The sequence below is a fragment of the Diabrotica virgifera genome, chromosome 5 (assembly GCF_917563875.1).
Source record: "Diabrotica virgifera virgifera chromosome 5, PGI_DIABVI_V3a".
In the NCBI taxonomy this organism is placed as follows: domain Eukaryota; kingdom Metazoa; phylum Arthropoda; class Insecta; order Coleoptera; family Chrysomelidae; genus Diabrotica; species Diabrotica virgifera.
The window spans coordinates 202,743,872-202,767,666 of record NC_065447.1 but is presented as its reverse complement, the minus strand read 5'-3'; the positions used below and the strand labels follow the sequence as shown (position 1 = coordinate 202,767,666).

General features: G+C 32.5%; 1 protein-coding gene across 1 annotated transcript in view; it reads right to left on the bottom strand.

Moving 5' to 3' along the window:
• Positions 1-23,795, bottom strand: part of LOC114324194 (glutamate receptor ionotropic, kainate 2) — a 96,521-nt gene that overhangs the window by 53,798 nt on the left and 18,928 nt on the right. The window contains exons 3-7 of the mRNA XM_028271961.2: positions 15,973-16,336; positions 9,226-9,367; positions 3,947-4,090; positions 3,578-3,733; positions 1,981-2,192 (exon numbers count right to left, since the gene is read on the bottom strand). Coding sequence (XP_028127762.2) covers positions 1,981-2,192; positions 3,578-3,733; positions 3,947-4,090; positions 9,226-9,367; positions 15,973-16,336 — 1,018 coding nt within the window. The remainder of the gene's footprint in view (positions 1-1,980; positions 2,193-3,577; positions 3,734-3,946; positions 4,091-9,225; positions 9,368-15,972; positions 16,337-23,795) is intronic.

The window sequence follows — 23,795 nt, the reverse complement described above, 5'->3', positions numbered from 1 at the left end:
AAGATACATGGTTTGTCAGAAATTGAACAAGGAATTCAAAAATAATTTTTAATTTAAAATATCTCAGTGGCGTACTATTTTTTTTCCTTATAAAACTTCAGACCCTTATCCGTACGCGCGCCAATGGTGAATATGACATTCTTAATTGTGTGTCAAAATATGCGCAATAACTCTGTCTTAAAGCCCACCAAATTTCATTTGCACACTTCAACCGGTTTTAGAACAATAAATAAATCGTCAGTTTGTAAGAAAAAATTTAACACCCCATATCTCGGAAACAAATGAAAATCGAATAACAACATATGAGTTATTTTTAATTATTTTTACGTATATTACACAGCCTTAAAGTTTGGCGCGTTCCTCCTCACTCACCCTGTACATAATTTAGTAAATTATTTAAATATTTATGTATTTTACTACCATAATTTCGTAAATTAATTAAAATCAAACTTAAACCCGAAGAAACACCTGGGCATCACTGGAAAAAATCAAGGAAACCGTGAAATAAAAATACGTAAGAAAAGAATTGTCAAGTTACGGAGACCTGGACAAACAAGTGAGAAATCAAGTACAAAAAGCAAATAGACTGGCAAGATGCCTTAATAACACTATATGGCGAAACCGACATATTAACACTGAGATGAAGTCAAGAATTTATAAAGCCAGTGTAAGATCAATAATGACATATGCATCAGAAACAAGACCCGATACAGCCACAACAGAAAGACAATTGGAAACGGCGGAGATAAGAGTACTGAGAAGAATTACAGAAATACACTGAGAGATAGAAAGAGGAGTAAAGATATCAGAAGACAATTTAACGAACAGTGTATAAACGAATGGACACTAAATAGAAAAAAAGAATGAAACAACCACATAACCAGAATGGGGGAGACATGTATGGTCAAAATAGCAAGAGATAAATTACCTATCGGTAGAAGAAGTATCGGCCGACCGTGCAAAAGATGGAGTGACAACCTTTCATAGAGGTAACAATACACCAACGAACACGCAGAGTTGTTTATAAAGAAGAAAAAGAATTTTGGGAATGAAGTAAATAGAGGAATTTTAAAAACGCCAAATAGACGTTTAGGTCTTAGATTAATAAGGACTAAGGCGACAAAAACTCGACCCAACATAACAAGATAATGCTGACAATCGCAGAAATGAGAATCCACAAGATAATGGATTAAAAACACTTAGGGATAAATCTAGGAACGCAGAAATAAGACTTCTTTTTTTGTCATAATCGTCAGTGCCCTTCAGGGCATTTGATACAGGAATAAGACAATAACGTAAAACATAAAATATCAAAATAAAAAAGAAGAACGTAGTGGATAGACCATATAGACAGAATGACTAAAAACATAATAATAACAAATTCGGATGGGTTCAACCTGGAAAATGATTAGTAAATTCCGACTTTGGTCATGGAAGCCGTCCATTTCCTTTGCGTCCTGTCCTATTATATACAGTCCTAACAATACTTACAATACAATACTTACATACAATTTGTAAAAAAATTTACGGGTTTCCTGTGAGAATTAGATTTTCCATGAAAAAATAATGGGGTGTTGCAATGAATTTCTGAGGCACCATATCCATATAATGACAGGATACTATCGATTTTATGAAGAAAATTTTTAGGCAGGAGGGTTGCAAAAGGGCTAAGATACTACATTTTAATACAAAGACGTAATGAATGTAATGAAATTTTTATGATTTTCTTCAAATTTTCTTCATGAAATAGATAGAATCCTGTCATTCTATGGATGTAACGGGTCTCTGAAATTAATTGAAAAACCCTAATTTTTCATAAAAAATCTAATTTACACAAGAAAATGTTACAGAAAAACCGTAGATTTTTCCACAAATTGTAAGTATCTCCTATAACCACCTAGTATTGCAAAGGGCAGGACTCAGAAAATTGTGGCTGAACGTACCTAATATTATTATCTCCTGGTATATTAATATGCTTACCTCGAAACAACTTTAACCTTCGTATGTTGGAGATTTGTCACAGCAGTAACTGTTTCGTCAGCCATGGAGAACACGTTAAGACTTTGGTTGGCTTCAAACCACGTCGCTATAGTTTTTTGGTGTGTTACGTCCATCACGAATATATTAAAGTCAATTCGACTGCCCGTATCATCAAATTGAAGAGGGCCTGTGAGACCGATAGTTGGTAACCGCTAAAATATTTAAATTTTAGTAAATAGTGCATACTTTACAAAACATACAAAATAAATAAAATGTTTGAAGTAAGAAATTGCGACTTACACATACACCTGGAAATGAGAATGGTTGCAGATGTGATTCAAGTATTTCGAAAGAAACATGTACCTAAACATTTTTTGTTAATATATGGATGCAGATTTCGTTAAAATAATAGATCAGCATGGAAAAATGAACATACTTAATCTTTTGAAATTAATCTTTTGAGTTGGTATATAACTTTTCAAGTCAGTCTAAATATTTTAGGTGTAAAATCAGAGTAACTTCTTCTTCTGGTTTTGTAGGACATGGACCCGCTTATTATATCATCCCAGACCCTGTGATGTCAATATTCAGCTGTTATTCGACCTCTTCAGAGGTATTCCTAATGGTATTTTTTTAGTGGGTTTGTGTATTTTTGCTCATTTTACGATTCTTCCTGGGTCCATTCTGTCCACATGATCTCTCCATTTGCGGCATCGTACTCATGTCTATCTCACAATATTCTAGACTACAGTTTCTCTTAATGAATCGTCATTCCTTATTTTATCTCTAAGAGTTTCTCTTATTGCTTTTAATAACATCAAGCCAAGTAATATGCGTGTTAAGTGTAAGTGCATGTAAATTAGGTATAGGTGTTAAGTAAGTTAAGCCGGTTAAAACATAATATGAGTGATGCCAATGAAGAACACTAACCAAACATTAGTATGAATATTCTTAATAGAAAAAACTTCTTTGTTAGACTAGTTAATTTTGTGAATAGTTGTAAATATCCAAAACACCGCTTAGGTGTTTTTGTGTTAAAATGGTATGTGTGCATATCTGTCATTTGTCAGAGTCTCTGCTTTGATGTGTTTCAAGCTCATTTATATTGACACTTAGTGGTCTTGCGCTTTTCATACATAGAAATTGTTGCATTCTCAGGGTATTTTATAGATGCAGTTCTTTGATTTCTCTTGTGTGTCTGTAGGTTTGGTTTCGGACAGAAAATATCAGTGTATTCGTTGATTTGTATGTTGTTGTGATATTGTACTCATTTTCAAAACCTTTTAATTTTTCCGAAAATCTTTTTACATAAGAATGTGTTTACATAATAGACCATATTATGGTCTTTTTAAAAAAAAAATTAAATCTCTTTTTGTGCCGATTTCTTGATTACTTGCTTTGTTATTTCCTATCTTCAATATTGTGAAATTTCTTGTTTATAAATGACCATGGGTAATAACTTTATGTTAAACCTGTGTAAGCGTTTTTTTTAGAGTTATAAAATGCAATTTTCCCTACGATCAGTAGTGACCTATGGCTTAATCCCATAGAAACATATGATTTAATCTAAATTAAATCTTATGTTAAAAATACTTACGTTTTTCATTGCAATCGATAGTTCCATGCCTTTCCTAAATTTCTGGTTGGTGGTACTGTTACAATCTATTGGACTTGTGAATAGGGAAACCCTTCCTAGTAACTTTATTGTGTCATGTAGATACCACATGGCGTCGTAGAATAGAGCAGTGTCGGTCTACAAGAACATCAATGAAGTAGTATCAGTTATTAATAACCGCCAAACAATACTATTTATTATAAAAAATCGCTCAATATCTAATCTTATAAAAGCCTAGTACGACACGTCGTGCTGTTTGTCCTGGACAAGATTTCCGGGATCATTTTATTATTTATATTTATTATTTATATATTAAACAAATTGTATTTGTGTTTATATGTGTTTTCTTACCTTTAACTTTCTGTAGTGAATTAATTCTGCTAAGCCTTTTTTCCGTACAGAGTCTTTTAAAAATTCATCGTTGTCGTTGAATAGCCTAATGGTAGTTATATTTGCTGTTGTATTTAAATCACTATAGTCTAGGGTGTCAGCATCCTAGAAATAAGTAAATAAAAAAATGGTAATAGTAAAAATGTTCATAGTATGTATAAACATATCTAGTACATCAAAAAAAATATTTTAAATGTTTCTTTTGTGAAATACCTAAGACATTTTTGATTTATTTCGTATCTAAACTTACTGATCTATCTCTTGATAACATCATTATTCATAGTGAATTTATTATAATGACGATTAAAGTTTTGATGGGAAGAACTGCAAGAAACATCACAGAACTTTATGTGGAGCTTGAAGAAAATTCGAAGCAAATAAGGCTAGCCGTCAACGTAGATAAAATTAGAGGCCTAATAATTAAGGCCAGAAACCAACGAAACTTTTCGAGTTTCGGGCAGAATTTCACAATAGACGACGCTAACATAGAGCAAAACAGCTCACATAACTGTGTGTACAGATAATACATACTTACTTTTTCGTGTCTGGATCCGACTACAGTTTTTCTGCCAAATATCGGGCTGCGTCTACACCCGTTGTATTTGCGAGCCATAAATCATCGAGGGTGCACTGTGATGGGCAAAGTCTGCATACTCTCAGGTGCTCCACGTTCTGTATTTCCCCACATTCACAAAGTGCGTCGTTATCTGTCTCGATGCCCCATTTAATATGAGGTTCTGTTTTACAGAGGCAACACCCGTGCGCATGCGGTTGAGTGTCCGCCAGGTTCTCCAGTCCAGGTTCATTCCATTAGGTCGTTCTGGATGTAGGGGGAACAGTTCGGGTGGTTCGATGCTGACATTTCTCATAAACCTTTTCCTTGATTTAAGTCGGCTGATTCCTGGCGGTTCGTCAAACCCGTATAATTACCTTTCATCAAAAGTTTGCCTGAACTTTTCCACATATTGTGAGGCACATCTACGGTCGTCTGGTGATGCGAATCCAGCTACCCGGTACAGTAGGGGAAGAGGGGTAGGCTTCATACAACCGGTAATTATTCTACATGTTTCATTTAATGCAGTGCTTGTTGGGCGCGTCTAGATCTACCCCAGACGGGACAAGCGTATTCCCCTGTTGAGAAACATAAGGCCTCAGCTGTTGACTTTAAGACCTGGGAGTTTGCACCCCACTTGCTCCCTACAAGTTTCCGGAGAAGGTTGTTTCTCATAGAAACCTTTTGTCTCGTACTCTGACAGTGGAATTTACACGTTAGTGACCGGTTAGTATCACACCAAGATATTTGGGCCTATCAGTATGTTCCAAGCTGTTTCTCCTTCCGAGAAACATTTAGTTTTACATGCTCCAGATGGTTGTTGAGATGAAATGCATATACTTGGGTTTTAGTAGGGTTTGACTTTAATGAGTTTTGCTTGTAGTAAGTTTACATCATGTTTAAAGCCTCTTCCATTGTCGACTCTACTTGTGTGAGGGTTTTTCCATTTACGGCGATACCAAGGTCGTCAGCGTAAACAAAACTCTCAGTCTGAGGGTGCATTGGTTGGTCGTTGGTGTTGTACAGATAATAACTGTGTGTAATGTTACTGAGGATAGCAGCGAGGAGGAGGAAATACGGAAGCGAATAATGCTTAAAAAACATACCTATTTCTCTCTGTCGCAGGTGTTTGAATACAAAAATATCCATAGGGAAGTAAAGTTTAAAATATACAAGCATGGTGCAAATGAAAGAAATAAATTCGTTGTTTCGTGAACCAGCGACATTAAGGAAAAATCCCGAAATAAGTCGATTTTTAATTTTAGATTATGATATTTTAGCACCTATATCACACATGTGGCGTCATCTATCTGGGCGTGATGACGTAATCGATATTTTTTTAAATGAGAATAGGGGTCGTGTGCTAGCTCATTTAAAAGGTTATTCAATTCTATATTCAGTAGTGTAAATATTAATATAATTATTTATACAGGGTGTTGAAAAACAATGTTTTAACTTAAAATATTGACAAAAAAAGAAGAATGTATGTAATTTATTTAATACAAAATACTTTTTACTGTTATCATAAAACAGAAAAAAAAATGTTTATTTAAAAATAAACATTGCTTTTCGCTTAAATTCAATGTTCAAGCAAGTCCCGCTAGGCACATGTTTTTTGGAAGTTTTAACACTTAATTTAAGCGAAAAGCAACGTTAATTTTTCGAATAAACATTTTTTCCCTATTTTTTGACAGTAGGAAATGTATTTTGAATTAGATAAATTACATACATTCTTCTTTTTTTGTCAATTAATTTAATATAAAAAAGTGTTTTTGGACCCTCTGTATAAATAACGATGTTAATGTTTATATTACTGAATAGAGAATTAAATAAACTTTCAAATGAGCTAGCACACGGCCCTTATTAAAAAATCATTGATTACGTCATCACGCCCAGATGGATGACGTCACTTATGTGATATATATGCCAAAATATCACAATTTAAAAATAAAAATCGACTTATTTCGGGATTTTTCCGCAAAAGTCGCCAGTTTACGAAATATCGAATTTATTCCTTTCATTTGCACCATATGAAAATATAAAATATATTTTATATATTAAATATATAAAATATAAAATATATATATAAAATATATATATTTTATATTTTATATATTATATAAAAAACTATATATATATATAATATATACACCATATATCATATATAAAACCATCATACGACCAATAGCAACCTACGGCGTAGAAACATGGATCATGACTGAAAAGACAATAAATCTTATCAATACTTTTGAAAGAAAGATATTAAGGAGGATAATGGAACCCAATTGCGACAATGGTATATGGAGAATAAGGTTCAACGACGAGTTATACCAATATTAAGAAGAACCATCTATAGCAAATTATGCAAAAATACAAAGAATACGCTGGACGGGTCACCTTATAAGAGTGGATAACTACAGAACACCCAGTAGAACGCTTAGCGGAACTATGTATGCTGGAACGTTGGTCACTAGGAAGATCAAGGAATATGTGGATAGACGAAGTGAGAACCGATGCTAAAGAGATATTTAGGGTGAACAACTGAAGGAAAGCAGCCAGGAACGGAGATATTTGGAGGCGGATAATTAAAGTTATTATTATCCGAGAGAGACATGATTAAAATCATTATCCTTAGCAAATGCCATTTATTTTATATTTTTAATATGAAATTTTAGATCAAATTGGACATCACTTTAAAATGTCTGGTTTCTATAAAAATTAATATAGGAATTACTTATTTGAGGAGGACATCTTCCATCCAAAACCATTTTGTCTTTACAGGATTTCCATAACCTTGTCATACTGTACTCTATAAAAGTTGATGAAAAGATCATACACATAGATCTACATTGGTAACGAACGTTCTTACAAGCACTTCCCTCTGAGATAATACCTCATTATGATATCGGGACCAATCAGGCAGCTAGAAAAGTCGCTTCTGCGAAAGAGAAAAAGAAATAAAACAACATATGATATAGGCATACATAACACTCTTCTACAAACAGGTAATGCTCCTGAAAGAAACCAACCTTAACGACGATATCTCCTAGAATGCTGATCAACGTCGCCAGATCGCCAAATGTATTCTAAATATGTAAGGTTGGTTTGTTCTTCCTCTTTAAGTGCCAACTCCTAATCCGATGTTGGATATCATCATCACTATCTAAAGTCTATCTACCGCTTTGAAGTTCTATGGAACTGCAATTAAATTAGTCCCTTAAAATCTTCAACCATAACACTCTCCTTTTTTCTATACTCCTTCCTTCTCTTGTCTTTCCCTGTATTATGAGTCTTAGCATTTCATATCGCTGTTCCCACATTACCTGTCCCAGATATTGCAACTTTCTCATTTTTGTTGTGTTTATTATTTACTTTTCTTTGAACATTTCTTGCATTATTTTCGATTTCTTTTTCTTTTGTGTCTTTGCAATTCTAAGCATCCTTCTGCAACACCCCATTTCAAATGACTATAGCTTATATTATGTGTTCTTGCTTCAATGTCCAGCTTTCAAGTCCATATTGCAGTATCGAGAGCACGTAGCATCTCAAAGCTCTTACTTGCATTTCTAATCATTTCTAATAAATTTCAAAGATCTTTATTGCTGACACTTGTTTTCATTTTTACAATCGAAATTCTTGCTGCTTCTATCTTGGCCCTTATTTTTTTGTGATCATTATTTTCTGCAATCCAGGTTCCTGGGTATTTGTATTTATCAAGTCTTTCTATCGGTACATTTCCAAAATGCATGCTTACTTGTATATTTTTTGTTTTTTTAGTTATTATTATATAAGTACGTTCGCTTGGTTCGAATACATTATGTTTTTTAAATGTTAATATCTAGTAAATACAAGATAGCCAAGGAAGACACTCCTACAACGATCAGTTTAGATTAGGGATGGGAAAAACCTACCGGTTTTAACCTAAAACCGGTTTTTTCCTTTTCAATAATCGGTTTTTCCGGTTGTTTTTTTTTGTCCCGGTTATAACCGGATTTTCTTTTCAAAGTAAAACTGGGAAAATTTTTCTACCCCGTGCATAAATGAGAAACTTTAAGCTGACTGAAACCGATTTTACAACACTGATGACTGATTTCTATACTGATATGGACTGATATCAATTCGAATGTAGTATCGCAAACTAAACCGCAATGTAAATTTAACTTATTTGGTATTGGCTATAACTAAAAAAACCTAAAACCGATTTTTCTGACCGGTTGTAACCGCCAGGTTAAACTGTAGGTAAAAAAGCCGGTATAACCGAAAACCGGTGTTCTTGTCAACAACCGCCATCCCTAGTTTAAATGTTTCAGATCGATCGATTAGCAAGAGAAAGCTGCAAGGTGCAGTGTCAATGTCAAAGCCAGTACCTGCTGGCAAAGGTAGTGTACAATGTTATACGTATGTTACGCCGGGGTCTCACGGAACGTGGAGAGGCGCTCTTCACCGGTTTATAGTTGGCGAAGAGAAATAGAAAATAATAGAAAAGGATAAAAACTAAAGACAGGAACAAGAGCAACGTGAAATAGCGCCCTTTTACTCATTATTTGTAGTTTATGATCCATGGGATAAGGCAAAAACACGGTTCATAATATTAAAATACTCTGTGCCATACCAAAATTATGCTTTTTTTCAAAAGAACTAAGCAAATAATGGAAAACCTGAACAGTATTTGTTAACGTAAACTTACCAAATTTGTCAAAAAATAGCTGTTATACACATTAAGCATATTTGCTTCTTGTGCTTGGTTTAACACTGGTATAATTAGTTCAGTCTTGCAGTCAAGGATAATGTTCGTGGATGCTGTTTTTTGTATTTTTTCGAAAACATTCCTGAAACAAATAAATTGATATAAACTGCCACAAGGCAAAAATGCCCACTTAAAAGGTAAATACAATAAGTTAGTATTTTTGAAAGTTATTTATTACGATTAACGTTCCTGTTAATATTTATTTGTACTAAATCTATTTGTCACCCGAGAGGCTCTACAACATGATAACCTCATAAACATCTTGAAAGAAGCGAAAGTAGATGATAGAGACTTGAGAATCATGTATAATTTGTATTACAACCAAACTGCCAATATTAAAGTGGATGACCAATTGACAGAGGCAGTCTCAATAGATAGAGGAGTGAGGCAAGGATGCATCTTGTCCCCTGTGCTGTTTAATATATACTCTGAATGTATCTTCGAGCAGGCGCTGGGAGAACTACAGGAAAAGGTATTAGTCAACGGAGTGCGTCTGAACAACATTAGATATGCCGACGACGCTGTAGTTTTTGCAGACAGTCTAGATGGTTTGCAAAGAATAATGTCGCGCATATCAGATATAAGTAGAGAATACGGACTTGATCTCAATACGAAAAACACAAAGTACATGGTAGTCATTAAGCGCGAAATATTAAATACAGTAAGGTCTCGTTTTATGCGGTGGATACGCTCTTCAGAAAACCGCATATAAAAAAATCGCATAAAAAAGACTTTACTTGCATTGAAAAAGTAGGGATACGTTCCGTGATTTTCTAAAATCACATATAATGGTGGACGTTTGTCCACCAAAAATTATGTCTTTGATGTATTTTTTTCTTCATTGGGCCAAATAAAATCTTAAAGAAGAAATTAAAAACGCAGACTAACGATATTGAAATTGCCAAAACCTCTTCTAATGGAACATAAAACTTTACTACATTTAATTAAATGTTTCAATGCAGAAATCAAAATGTACTGTTTATTATACTGCAACTTGAAGTCAGCAACATTTAAATTTAATTTCAAAACAATTACAGGTTATATAGGTCTGGATCCCGCGTATGAAAAAAAGTTGATTAATAGCAAGCTGAAAATTTGTCAATAGCTTAAGGTGTCTAGTCGGACAAACTTTGATATATGGGAACACTGAAACAGGGGAAGTTTTATTTGTGGAACAGGTTAAAAATTTGGAACGGTCAGACCACGAAAACGTCACATGTATTTTGTCCGACAGAACTTCCAATTGATTTGTTGCCCTTTCATTAAACTCTCATGCAAAAATTAGACTGCTATTTATCACATGTCATAATTCCTGTCATTTGACATGTTCTACGTTTTCCACTCATTAAAATGCCCATTTGGTGATAAATAGCAGTCTGATTTTTGCATTAGAGTTTAATGAAAGGATAACAAATCAGTTGGAAGTTCTGTCGGACAAAATACATGTGACGTTCTCGTGGTATGACCGTTCCAAATTTTTAACCTCTTCCACAATTAAAACTTCCCCTGTTCCAGTGTTCCCATATATCAAAGTTTGTCCGATTAGACACCTTTAAGCTATTAACATTTTTTCAGCTTGCTATTAATTCACTTTTTTTATACGCGAGATCAAGGCCTAATACCTTTCAATGCGAAATTCAGATTGAGATAATAGCTGCATGGTACATCATGTAACAAGAGGAATACCCGAATTGCAAACTCTCTGACTACTGGATGGGAATAGTTAAAATTAATTATATTAATTGATAATAATAGACATTTTTGGATGAAATACCAACCGTATAACTTCAAAATCGCATAAAAATAATCCGCCTAAAAGGAGACCTTACTGTACACAGGTTTTGGTTAACCAACAACTAATTGACAGCGTCGACAGCTACACATACCTTGGTACCAACATAAACAGCCAGTGGGACCACTCAAGTGAAATAAAACAACGCATAGGAAAGGCGAGATTAGAGTTCATAATGATGAAGTCTCTTTTCAGAAGCCACGATTTACCTCTTGCTACCAAAATCTCTATCATCAGATGCTATGTATTTTCTACGTTATTATACGGAGTAGAGGCCTGGATACTTTCCGAGGCTTCTTTGAGAAAATTCGAGGCATTCGAGATGTGGTGTTATGGGCGCATTTTGAGAATTTCGTGGGTGGATCGTGTGACTAATGTTGAGGTTCTACGTAGAATAGACAAGGAAGGCGAGATTATTAACACAATCGAAGAGCGCAAACTAGAATATCTTGGCCATGTTATAAGGAATGAACAGTGGCTTGTTGCAACTCATTCTTCAAGGCAAGGTATTTGGAAAGAGAGGACCAGGGAGAAAAAGAATATCTCGGCTTCAAAACCTGAGAAAGTGGTTTAATACATCGACAAGCGGACTATTCAGAATAGCAGCAAGCAAAGTTAGGATAGCCAACATCCAGAACGGATAGGCACCTTAAGAAGAAGAAACCTATTTGTAATTTTAGTCAGGTCAATCTTTCTATTGGTGTTTGATTGACGTACAGTTGACCTTCTGTTGTAGCTTTGAAAAATATTCGTTCACAGTATATACTGATGATTACTTGATACAAGATACAGTCTTGCTCAGTCCGCGTATGATTTTCACATAATATTCGGTGTGTTCACCTTCAACTTGGCGCATTGTACTCAACCAGACATGGGTATACGTTTCAATAGGCGTATTTGAATTTCTGGAATAAGACTTGTAGCAAACACAAGGACTTTCTCATACCAATAGCATTTATCAACCAGAACTGGATGGCAAAGTCTGACTTCCACTCAGATTGTTAATTCTCTTATGGATTATCTTTAGGATCAATAATTTTAAAAGATTATATAAATATAAGGCTTATCGGGTATTTTTCGTATTTTTTGGTTCCGGGCTTTTTATTAAAGTCAGAAGAATTCAACAATTCTCTTGGTATTTCTCTAGAGTTGTAATGTTATACACTACACAACGATATGCTTACAATAAATGCCAGTAACATTTAATTACATCAATCAATTTTTTATATGTGATAATTTTCTTAATAAAAAGCAATGAAATTTAAAATTTCAATGTTGTTATTTTGTTGCATATACAAATGCAACTGCAATTTCAAATATGAAATTACTGTCTGCATATACAGTCGTGTTCGCGAATGGGTTAAGAGAATTAAAAAAAAATTGTAACTGAAGTTACAATATTATACAGGTAGTTTCATTGGAAAACAAAAATACTTGAATGGTGAATAAAGGTCACCGAGGCGGTTTCTGATATAGGTACTACATTTATTGCATCACCGATTTTTATAACCGAGTTAAAGGGTCTATTATCGATTTTGCCCATTTATTTCTAGGTTCATAACTTTGGAACCTAATGTCTTGATGGGTCCCTAGACGAGAAGCGAGTAACCATGTTATTCCTTACTGATAATCAAATAGGTATTGTGATAATTACTTTCTTTTCTTTGCTTTAGGAAGAACTTAAAAAAGTTGTGACTGGCTGAATGGCAAAAGCCTGTGCAAAAAAAAAACTTTGGAACCACCTTTTATTTTTTTTTATTTGACACACATAAGTACCTATGTCCCATTTAGAACCCAAACCTCGCAACCACTAATCACAAGAATAAATCTAGGTCCCGGTTAACAAAAAATATAAATTTATTTTAACCTTGGAACTACACCCTGCATATTGAATAAAATCCCTTTGCGTATTTAAACAGATCACAATACGTTTAGTTGTAGTTTAATTTAATGACTATAATTTTGAAATTATTTTGAAATTTTTAAGAAATCTGAGATTGTGTGTATGTGTGTGTGGAGAGAAAGAGATGGCATTAGACAAAGAGTCTTTTTGCCACAGAATTTTGTTATAAATATGTTTAAATTTTTATCTTAGAATCACTTATAAACTTGATTAAGATATTAAATATAGATTTGTCAGAATAAGATAAAAGATTGCTGAAAATCTGAGATTAAAAGTAGGTATTATTATCTGTTAATAATACATTTTTAAAGTTAGTGAATAAATAATACTGATATTAAACATGATCAATTCTCTTATTTACTTCATTGGAATTATGACCCACTTGTAATCACAAGAAAAATCCAGGTAAAGGTTAAAAAAAATATAAAGTAATTGTGACCTTGACACAACAACCTATATGTACCTACTTATATTGAAATTTCCAATATCCGCTTCAACATTTGAAAAGAGCACAAAAAACTGAAATGGTTTCCCTCCATTTCTTGCGAAGACAATATAACCACTTTAATTTTGAAATTATATCGAAATTCTGAGAACTTTAACAACAATTTCGATAAAATTTTAAAATTAATGTCATTAAATTGTCTGCGTAAAAAAATTAAAACAACCATAGAACTTAATTTTTGTTATCTCTTTTTAAATATGCATGCAAATTTTCAAAATTTCAATATACAGGGTGTTGTATTAAGGTCACAATTGCTTTATACATTTTTTTGTTAACCCTGACCTGGACTTTCTTGTGGTTAGCAAGTGTGTCGTTCCAATGTAGTAAATGATTATTGATTATTTTTAAAATAAGTATTTATTTAGTAGCTATAATAATTCTTTATCACATTATTAATATATTCAATATCAAAAATAAAGTCATTGAATTGTCTAAGCAAAAAATTGAAGCGAACTTTATAAACTCAGTTTTTTGTGCTCTTTTCAAATATGCAAACGGATTTTGAATATTTCAATATACCTGCTGTTGTTTCAAGGTCAAAATGACTTTAGTATTTTTTGTTAATCCAGACCTGGATTTTTGTAGTGATTAGTAGTTGGTTCGTTTGGGTTCTAAATGAGACATATGTGTACCAAATATCCAAAAAATATACAAGGTGGTTCTAAAGTTGTGGATCCAGAAAGAAATGGACACAATCGATTAAACACCCTCGTGTCGGTTATAAAAAATCGGTGGGAAAATAAATGTAGTACTGTAGAACTGCCTCAGTGACCTCTATTCACTATTTAAGTATTTTTGTTTACCAGCGACAACATCCTGTATACCAGTGGTGCTCAGACTTAAACTGCATGGAATCTACCACATAAATTGCAAGCATCCAGCGATCGACTGCTAATAAAAAATCAATTTAGGAAATAAAAATTTTGATTGCACATCTCTATTTTATAAAAAGTTGTGAAGTTGCGAGTGTGGTAAGTTAGCGCAATTCCCATCTTTTCAATTTTTTGTATTCTTTTTCATGAATCGCGATCGACTTCAAAAACTTTGGGGATCGACAGGTCGATCGCGATCGACCATTTGAGCACCGCTGCTGTATACATTAGCTGTCGAGATATATCCTATTTTTTAAACGATTTTCTTTACTTCAATAGTTTGCATCAAATCTTTAGACGTTAATTTGACTGACTTATCTTCAATGCAAATGAATGAAAATTTGCAGACATATGCATTCGCGGGAATAATACACGAATAGTCAATAAAAAAATTGTTTATGTTTATTAATTTTTTAAATAAAAAAAAAACGATTTTAATGGAAAATGATTAAATTCTCTTGTTCTTAACAATGTAGAAACTTGAAACTTTTACGGATTGTAGCTAACGATATGAACTATACATAATTATACTTTTTACGTTAATTTTTTACGTTATGCTTAATAAATAAACAATAAAGTTTCAAATTTTGAACGCTCATATATTTGTTTATATATAAATCGGCGTTTATTCGTGTCAAATTTCAATACGATACGAAACAAAACTTCAACCAAAACTCGAATTAAAAAAATTTCGTGTTTTTATTGTAGTCTTAGAAAAACCACCGGTAGAGACATTTTGTGCTACAATTAACATTTTAATTCGTTTTGTCGTATTAATTAATTAATCGCTTTTTTCTTAGTTTAATCGTTTGGGTCAAATTTTTGGACGTTAATTTGACTGCATTTTCTTCAATGCAAATGACTAAAAATTTGCAGACCTATGCAGTCTCGAACACAATACACGAATAGTCAATAAAAATTTTTTGTCTATTAATTGTTTAAATTAAAAACGATTTTAACGGAAAACGCTTAAATTCTCTTGTTTTTTACAATGAAGAAACTTGAAACTTTTACAGATTGTAGCTAATTATATGAACTATACATAATTTCACTTTTTACGTTAATTCTTTACGTTATTCTTCATAAACAAACAATAAAGTTTAAAATTGTTTGCCGATTCCGACTACTTCTCATGTTTGTACATCATATTATGTTTTATACATATTTTAATAAACATGACGATATATTTTAATGTTTGAAAAGGGTAAGACTAAAAAAAAAAAAAAATAAAAAATATGAAAAAAAAAATTAAAAAAAAACGATTTTCTTTAGTTACGAGTGAATAAAATTAAACATATTATAAAAAAAAATTACTAAAAAGCAAAAAATAAAAAAAATTGAAAAAATCTAACACATTCGTTAAAGAAAAGCGTGGTGGGAAAACCGTTTATTCGATGAAGACGCGCCACGTCTTTGACGAATGTGTTAGATTTTTTTAATTTTTTTTATTTTTTGCTTTTTGGTTGATTTTTTTATGATATGTTTAATTTTAGTCACTCGTAACAAAGAAAAACGTTTCTTAAAAATATTTTTTTCATATTTTTTTATTATCACAATGAATGTAAAAATTACAAAGTTTTTATTAAGGGTGTAAATAATGTTATTTGAAACTTACGTAAAATTAGGACCTGTTCCTAGCTTCTCGAAATATATTCTATTCCTTTTGTCGTTCTCGTTATACTTCTGGAATTTCAAAACATCCTTAAATTTTAATAAGGTGTCGTCGTTTTCGTATACAACAACGAAATTTTTCCAACCAAAACTCTGAATGATCTCTGCCAAAGCTTTAGAATAATAGTCTGTCTCTGGAAAGAAGTTTAAAAAGAATCCCGAATTCTTTATCGACGTCGGTCGCCATGATGTTGAAATATACGGAATTTCAAATTCCAGGCAAATGGATTCAAGAATTGCAGTCGCTGGTGTATATCGAGGACCAAAAATTGCTGCTACACCAAGATCGGCTTTAAGTACGTTGCACACTGCAAAAGATATGCTGGTATTAATATTTCAATATAAACATGTGAGGTATTATACAGATTGTCTCAAAATTAATTTAGAAATTTTCAGTTGTTCATTTAGGCTATAATAATCAGGAGATTTCAACAACTAAAAAATTGGTTGGGTGACTTTTACCATTCTTCTTTATAGTCCAGTCGTCAGATAGCGAATGCAGAATAATTGGAGAACGGCCGATGACATGGAGGAAGCCACTGTTAAAGAACTATGGAACAAGTATAAAGAGACGCTAAAGAAAACGGCAGAGGAGACAGTTGGATACTAGAAAAACAGTAACAAACCCTGGGCGACAAAAACAACATGGGGCAAGATACAAGAACGTAAAGAAATTAAAGTCAAGTTGCCAGGAATCAAAGATAACAATGAGAAGCAACGATTAGAATAGAAATACTGTAAAAACAAAGAAATCAAAAGATGTGCAAATATTGATAAAACATCATACCACAACGGACTCATTAATGAAGCTGAAAATGTGGCCAGAGAAAACGACATAAAAAATTGTATGACATCACAAGAACCTTGACAAGAACAAGCCAAAATGGTACCACTCAAATAATAGATAAAGATAGGGTCGTACTGAAAACAGAATAACAAATTCTTACTCGATGGATGGAGTATTTCAAAGAAATTTATGAAGAAGAGAATGTAAAAAACGAAATAGAAGAGGAACCTAACATGAACCCAATGAACATGAACACCGAAGCATTCACTCATGAAGAGATAAAAGATCCAATTAAACCAACTGAATAGATGAAAAGCTGCTAGAATAGACAATATCCCTGCAGAATTAATCAAAGCAGACAACGAAACGTCCACCTCTACACTGTACACATATTTAATAAAATTTGGAGAACCGAGGGGCTACTCAGGGGATGGACGCAAGGCTTAATAATTTTAAAAATTCCTAAGAAGGGCGACACATCCTTCTTCTTCTTCTTCCTGCTTTCTTAATAGGCTCGCGCCTGTTCCATCTTCGGATGCCTCCTCATCAGATATTCAGGTTTTCACTCCACCTCTTCCTTGGCCTTCCTATACTTCTTCAGCCGTTTGGTGATCTATCTCGTACTATCTTTACTAGTCTTCCTTCTCCCATTTTGTTTATATGGCTATACCGTTCTTTTTTTTCTTTTCAGTGTCCAGTCATTTATATTCCCTATATTACAACTTTGCCTTAGGTCTACGCTACGTTGTCTATCCCATAATCATTTTCCTATGATATCTCATACTATTTTCATTTCACACGTTTCCATCAGTCTTTTTGTCCTTGTGGTGTCAGGTCTTGTTTTTGCACTGTAAGTCATAATTGGCCTAACTACTGTCCACATCCATACTATTGGCGATATATCCGAATGTGAAAATTTTAGACCGATTACCCTGCTATGCACAACAAGCAAAATAATGACCCGAATAATACTTGAAAGAATGAAGAAGGAATTTGATAAAGTTATAAGAAAAAACCCAAGCTGGATTCCGGTCAGGAAGATCCTGCATTTATCACCCTTGTACGATAAGAACGATTATAGAGCAATCATGAGAGTGGCAGAATAAGATATATGTCAACTTTATAGATTTCGAGGAAACATTTGATCGTGTAGATCGCAAAGGCTTATGGCAATATTTAGAGAAATACCGAATGCCTCTCAAGTATATCAGAATTATAAAACTGTTCTACGAAAGGTCCACAGCACGCATAGTCCGTGTTTACAACAAAATTACTATAAGAAGGTACTAAGTACATCGCGAGGGTCCATTATTAGTTCATATTGGTCATTTTGTATACTAGTAACTTATTAAATGCTTTTCTTTACTTCAATAGTTTGCATCAAATTTTTAGACGTTAATTTGACTGACTTTTCTTCAATGCAACTAAATGAAAATTTGCAGACATATGCATTCGCGGGAACAATACACGAATAGTCAATAAATTTTTTTTTATGTTTATTAATTGTTTACATAAAAAAAATGATTTTAGTGGATAATGCTTAAATTCTCTTGTTTTTTACCATGTAGAAACTTGAAACTTTTACGGATTGTAGCTAATGATATGAACTATACATAATTTCACTTTTTACGTTAACTGTTTACGTTATGCTTCATAAATAAACAATATAGTTTAAAATTTTCAAAGCTCATTATATTTGTTTATATATAAATAGGCGTTTATTCGTGTCAAATTTTAACACGATACGAAACAAAACTGCAACCAAAACTCGAATTCAAAAAATTCGTGTTTTTATCGTAGTCTTAGAAAATCCATCGATAGAGACGTTTTGTGCTACAATTAACATTAGAATTCGTTTTGTCGTATTCACTAATTAAACGCTTTTCTTTAGTTCAATCGTTTGGGTCAAATCTTTGGACATTAATTTGACTGCCTTTTCTTCAATGCAAATGACTAAAAATTTGCAGACATATGCATTCGCGGGAAAAATACACGAATAGTCAATAAAAAAATTTTGTTTATTAATTGTTTAATTAAAAAAAAACGATTTTAACGGAGAATGCTTAAATTCTCTTGTTTTTTACAATGAAGAAACTTGAAATTTTACAGATTGTAGCCAATTATATGCTATAAATTATTTCACTTTTTTCGTTAATTGTTTACATTATGCTTCATAAATAAACAATAAAGTTTCAATTTTTTTGCCTATTCCGACTACTTTTCATGTTTGTACATCATATGCTTTATACATATTTTAATAAACGTGATGATATATTTTAATGTTTGAAAAGTGTAAGACTAAAAAGTAAAAAATAAAAAATATGAAAAAAATATTTTTAAGAAACGCTTTTCTTTAGTTCCGAGTGACTAAAATTAAACATATTATAAAAAAATCAACCAAAAAGCCAAAAATAAAAAAAAATCGAAAAAATCTAACACATTCGTTAAAGAAAAGCGTGGTGCGAAAACCGTTTATTCGATGAAGACGCGCCACGCTTTTCTTTGACGAATGTGTTAGATTTTCTCAATTTTTTTATTTTTTGCTTTTTAGTTGATTTTTTTATAATATGTTTAATTCTAGTCACTCGTAACTAAAGAAAAACGTTTCTTAAAAATATTTTTTTTCATATTTTTTATTTTTTTTATTTCTTAATTTTTTGTGGAGATTAAAAGTGTCACCGAGTTTATATATTTATGTTTTCAGCTTCGGTGCCAAGTATACATAGTAATACAGATCTTCTTTGGTGCTATAATCTCCTCATGAATTTTGCTACGTATATTTCGATACCCTACTTGGGTCAGCTCCAGAGCCTGTTTTACTTCAAATCAGGCCCGAGGCACTACACAATTTTCGGGCCCCTAAATATAATTTAATAATAACTTTTTTTAATTATTTAATAGAAATATAGTTGCACAAGAGAATAAAATTTTTTAAACAATATATAACAATAAATAAAGTTTATATTTAAAGAATTAAACAGGCGTAAACTTTCGGCTTCAATGCTATTTAAATGCATTATTTTTTTTCGAATCCTGAGAAAACTAATAAGTATTTTCGAAAAATTTAAACGCAGAATGATAAACGTTACTACCGACTACCGAGGGTCGAAAGTCTCTCAAATCTTCGATAATGTTTATTTTAAACATTAAAGTTTAAACGATAAGTTACAGGGATAAAAAGAGATAAAAAGAGAAAATTGAGTGTGATTTTTAATTTTAAATACATGTCTTATTCAATAGAAACTTTTTATTTATTCTAAGGGACATTCAGCCCTCGGTAATAATGTAATCTTTCATTCTGCGTCTAAATTTTTTTAAAATATTTTTAGGATTCGAAAAAATGAATGCATTTAAAGAGCATTGAAGGCGAAAATTTGCGCCTATTCACTTAATTATAACTCTTATGGTTATCATTTATCATTGCCTGTTCGTAAAATGAAAGAATTTTGAAAATTTGTTTTGTCATAGTAATAAACATGTTTTGTTTGGTGATCTTTCCGGCCCCATTCAAATACGTGCCCGAGGCAGGTGCCTCACGGGCCTAGTGGTTAAATAGGCCCTGGTCAGCTCGTGCCTGATCTTACACTGATTGCGTTGTTCCATCATCTCAAACATTTCTTCTTTTATCCACTATTCTTGGTAATTGTTTTATTTTGGAGAAGAAAAGTATTGTTCACATCATAAAATGAATCTATTATGGTGGTTCATGACTTTTCAACATCATCCATATTTGCCATATCAAAGAATATATTGCTTATTTCTTCTGTATGTGCTTTTATTGTATCGTTACTTTTAAGTTTTCTAATGTTTATTGACGCCTTCTGTTTTTTCTTTTTTGGCTGTAGCGGGCCTGTTTCTTCTTCTTCTTTTTCTTTTTTATAGGCAGAACTGCCTGTTTTTCTTCAACGGTGCCTTTCATTCTGTCCCTAAATTGTCATTTCACCTTTTCCTTGGGCGTCCTGTACTTTTTCTGCCTAACGGTGACTTGTCCCTGGCTATTCTTACTATCCTGGTTATGTGTTGATTTCACTCTTCTTTTCTGTTCTTTACCCAGGTATTTTTACCTATTGTCTACCCCACATATGCGACTGATTTTCTCACTGTCCTGTAATCCCTTTCCAGCAATCCTTCTTAAGGTCTTCATTTCATTGGTCTCTACATGTTTCTGTGTTTTGCTTGTATGGTCTTTTTTCGGCCGTGTAAGTCATAACTGGCCTAATAACTGACATATATTCGGACCTTTGTTTCCACTCTTGAGTGTTTGTTTTTTCAAATTGTGTCATTTAGACATCCGGCCGTTCTACTGGCTTTAATTATTTGGTATTTTACCTCTTCTTCGATACTGTTGTCGGCTGATAGATTAGTTCACAGGTATGGGCCATTCCACGAACATACGCCTGTTTTGGATTACTTCGACAACGAATATTTTACTGTGCAACATAAGAAGTACGAAAGTAAATGGCGCTAATAATTATTCCAATAAACAACAATGTAATTTGCAATTTATTTTCGTTCTTCTTATTTTGCACAGTAAAATATTCGCTGTCGAAGTAATCCAAAACAGGCGTATGTTCGTGGACTAGGGTATATTTGAAAGTCATTACTTGTTGTATAATGTTTGATTGTTTAACTCCAATTTGCGTCTTATTGGTTCGCTGGCTATTACTAAGCTTTTTGTTTTTTTGGGTTGATATTTTCATATTCATTTCTTTTGCGTTAATGTTGAATTCGTGCAGTAATTTTTGTACCCCCTTTTTTCTTCACTTGTTTTATTAATATATCCAACATATGTTAAACAGTAGAGGGTTTAGTGAATCTCCTTCTCTGATTCCTGTGTTTGCTTCTATGGGCTCTGTTATAATTCCATTGACTTTCATTTCTATTTATTTCTTACATATATGTTTTCGATCAGTTTTATGATATCCAGTGGTAAATTTTTTTAATATAGTAGGTGTATCACATCTTTTAATTGTATTCTATCAAACGCTTTCTCTAGGTCTATGAAACAGAAAAAGGCTGGTTTGTTATATTCTAATCATTTCTCCGCTTCTTGGCCTTAGTTTAGTATCTGCAAATAATGGATTGTGGTCGGATTTTATATCTGCTTCAGATAATGCAGAACCCTTAGTATAGTCGGTTCGCTAAACTCAGACACAACTGGCTAGTGATTTTAGTAGGTAATTTTTTTTGACAATTGTAAAAATTTGAAAATTGGCAAAATTACTAACTATTTAGTATTTATTAACTATTTATTAATTATTTTTTTGCCAATTTTACCAAATAGGTAAAATTAATTACTAAAATCACTAGTAGTTGTGTCTGAGTTTAGCGAACTGACTATAATATAATTTCTGTACCTTCTATTAATTGTCAAGTAATCTATTTAACTCCATACATAACAGCCTGATGTTCATATAAGGGCGACCTCAATATGTAAAGTCTCTTGGTAAAGTTTTCGACCAGATTTGTCTCGGTAGTAGTGTATCAATCTATCCCCTCTGTCTTTTCTCTGATCAAGACCATATTTATTTTCAAACTACATGGTTTATGGCTTCTTCTATTTTTGCCTTAAAAACTGCTACTACGATGTTAATTATTTGATTAGTAGTCACCTTTAAGGCTTCGTCTAGCTGTTGATAAAATCGCTCTAGTTCTTCATCTGGCTTTTTGGATGTAGAGGCCGTAGGCTTTTATAATATTTATGTTAACCTTTTTAAGCTACTAAATGACTATGATTCTTTCGGAGACTATAACAAAGTTTTTCACAGATTTCGCCTAGCAGAACTTTAACCCCATATCTGTGGGTATACTCACCCACATAACAATGATGTTCGTATCATGTTCTAAGCATATACTGCCAACATTCATCGGAGTATATTCTTTTTAGTACAAGCATAGCATGTACCTTAAAAAACATTCTAAATTTCATGTTCTTTGTATATACTTTAAAGTATATTCTGGTACCGAATATACTGAGTACATTCGTGTACGTAGTAACTCGGAATATTCGTAAAAGTTTATTCTTAGAATATACCTTTATCGAATATTCTTAGCGCATACTTATAAGTACATTCTTAACACATACTTATAAGTAGATACTTTTAAAATATCTTAAAAATATTAGGTTTGTTCTAGCAAACAGTCAAACTAGTCAGAAACCGTCAGCAAACAGTTGGTCAGTGAGAGAACATAATACAGTCACCAGTGCTATCCCCTCTACTCGCGCTGGTCGACTATTCGCTGATGGTTTCAAACCGTTTGAAACTGATGCTAGAACAAACCTAATATGTATGTATAGGAAGTATAATATTATGGTTCTTTTCATGAGCATTTTCCAGTGCGTCACAAATGATAGAAAAAAAGGTTAGTCCGTGATAAATACACATTTATGACATTTACTCTAACATGACATTTTAGTTAAATCTGACAGTTGTCACATTTTATTTGCAATTTGCCATAAAAACAAATCAACTGTTTTTATTGCATTTATAAAATTGTATTTTCTTTTATTTGTATAGTCTTATAAATTGTACAGATTAAATTTTTTTAATATAGAATAATATAATATTATTTAATTTTATATTATTAGCGCCATCTATTGACAACTAGATTAAATGTTATAAATGTCACCGACGAAATGTAATCAGCGACGTGCGTTTTTTTCTGTCACATACAATTTAATGCGTTCGAGAGAAATCGAAAAACTGTGACCCACTGGAAAATGCTCATGAAAAGAACCATAGCCTTATAGATTATCAACTTTGTATATATTTTTAATCGTATATAATTAATAAAATTTATGTATGTGGGTAGTATTGGACAAATTTCATTTCAAAATTGTTGTATGGTAAAAAAGTTAACACATTAATTGTATTAACGTTTATTATTAAAAATTCGTTTTCATAACCCACATAACAATTTCATGTTCTTAGTAGATTCATAGAACATACTTTTCAGAAAAAGTATATACTGAGAATGTG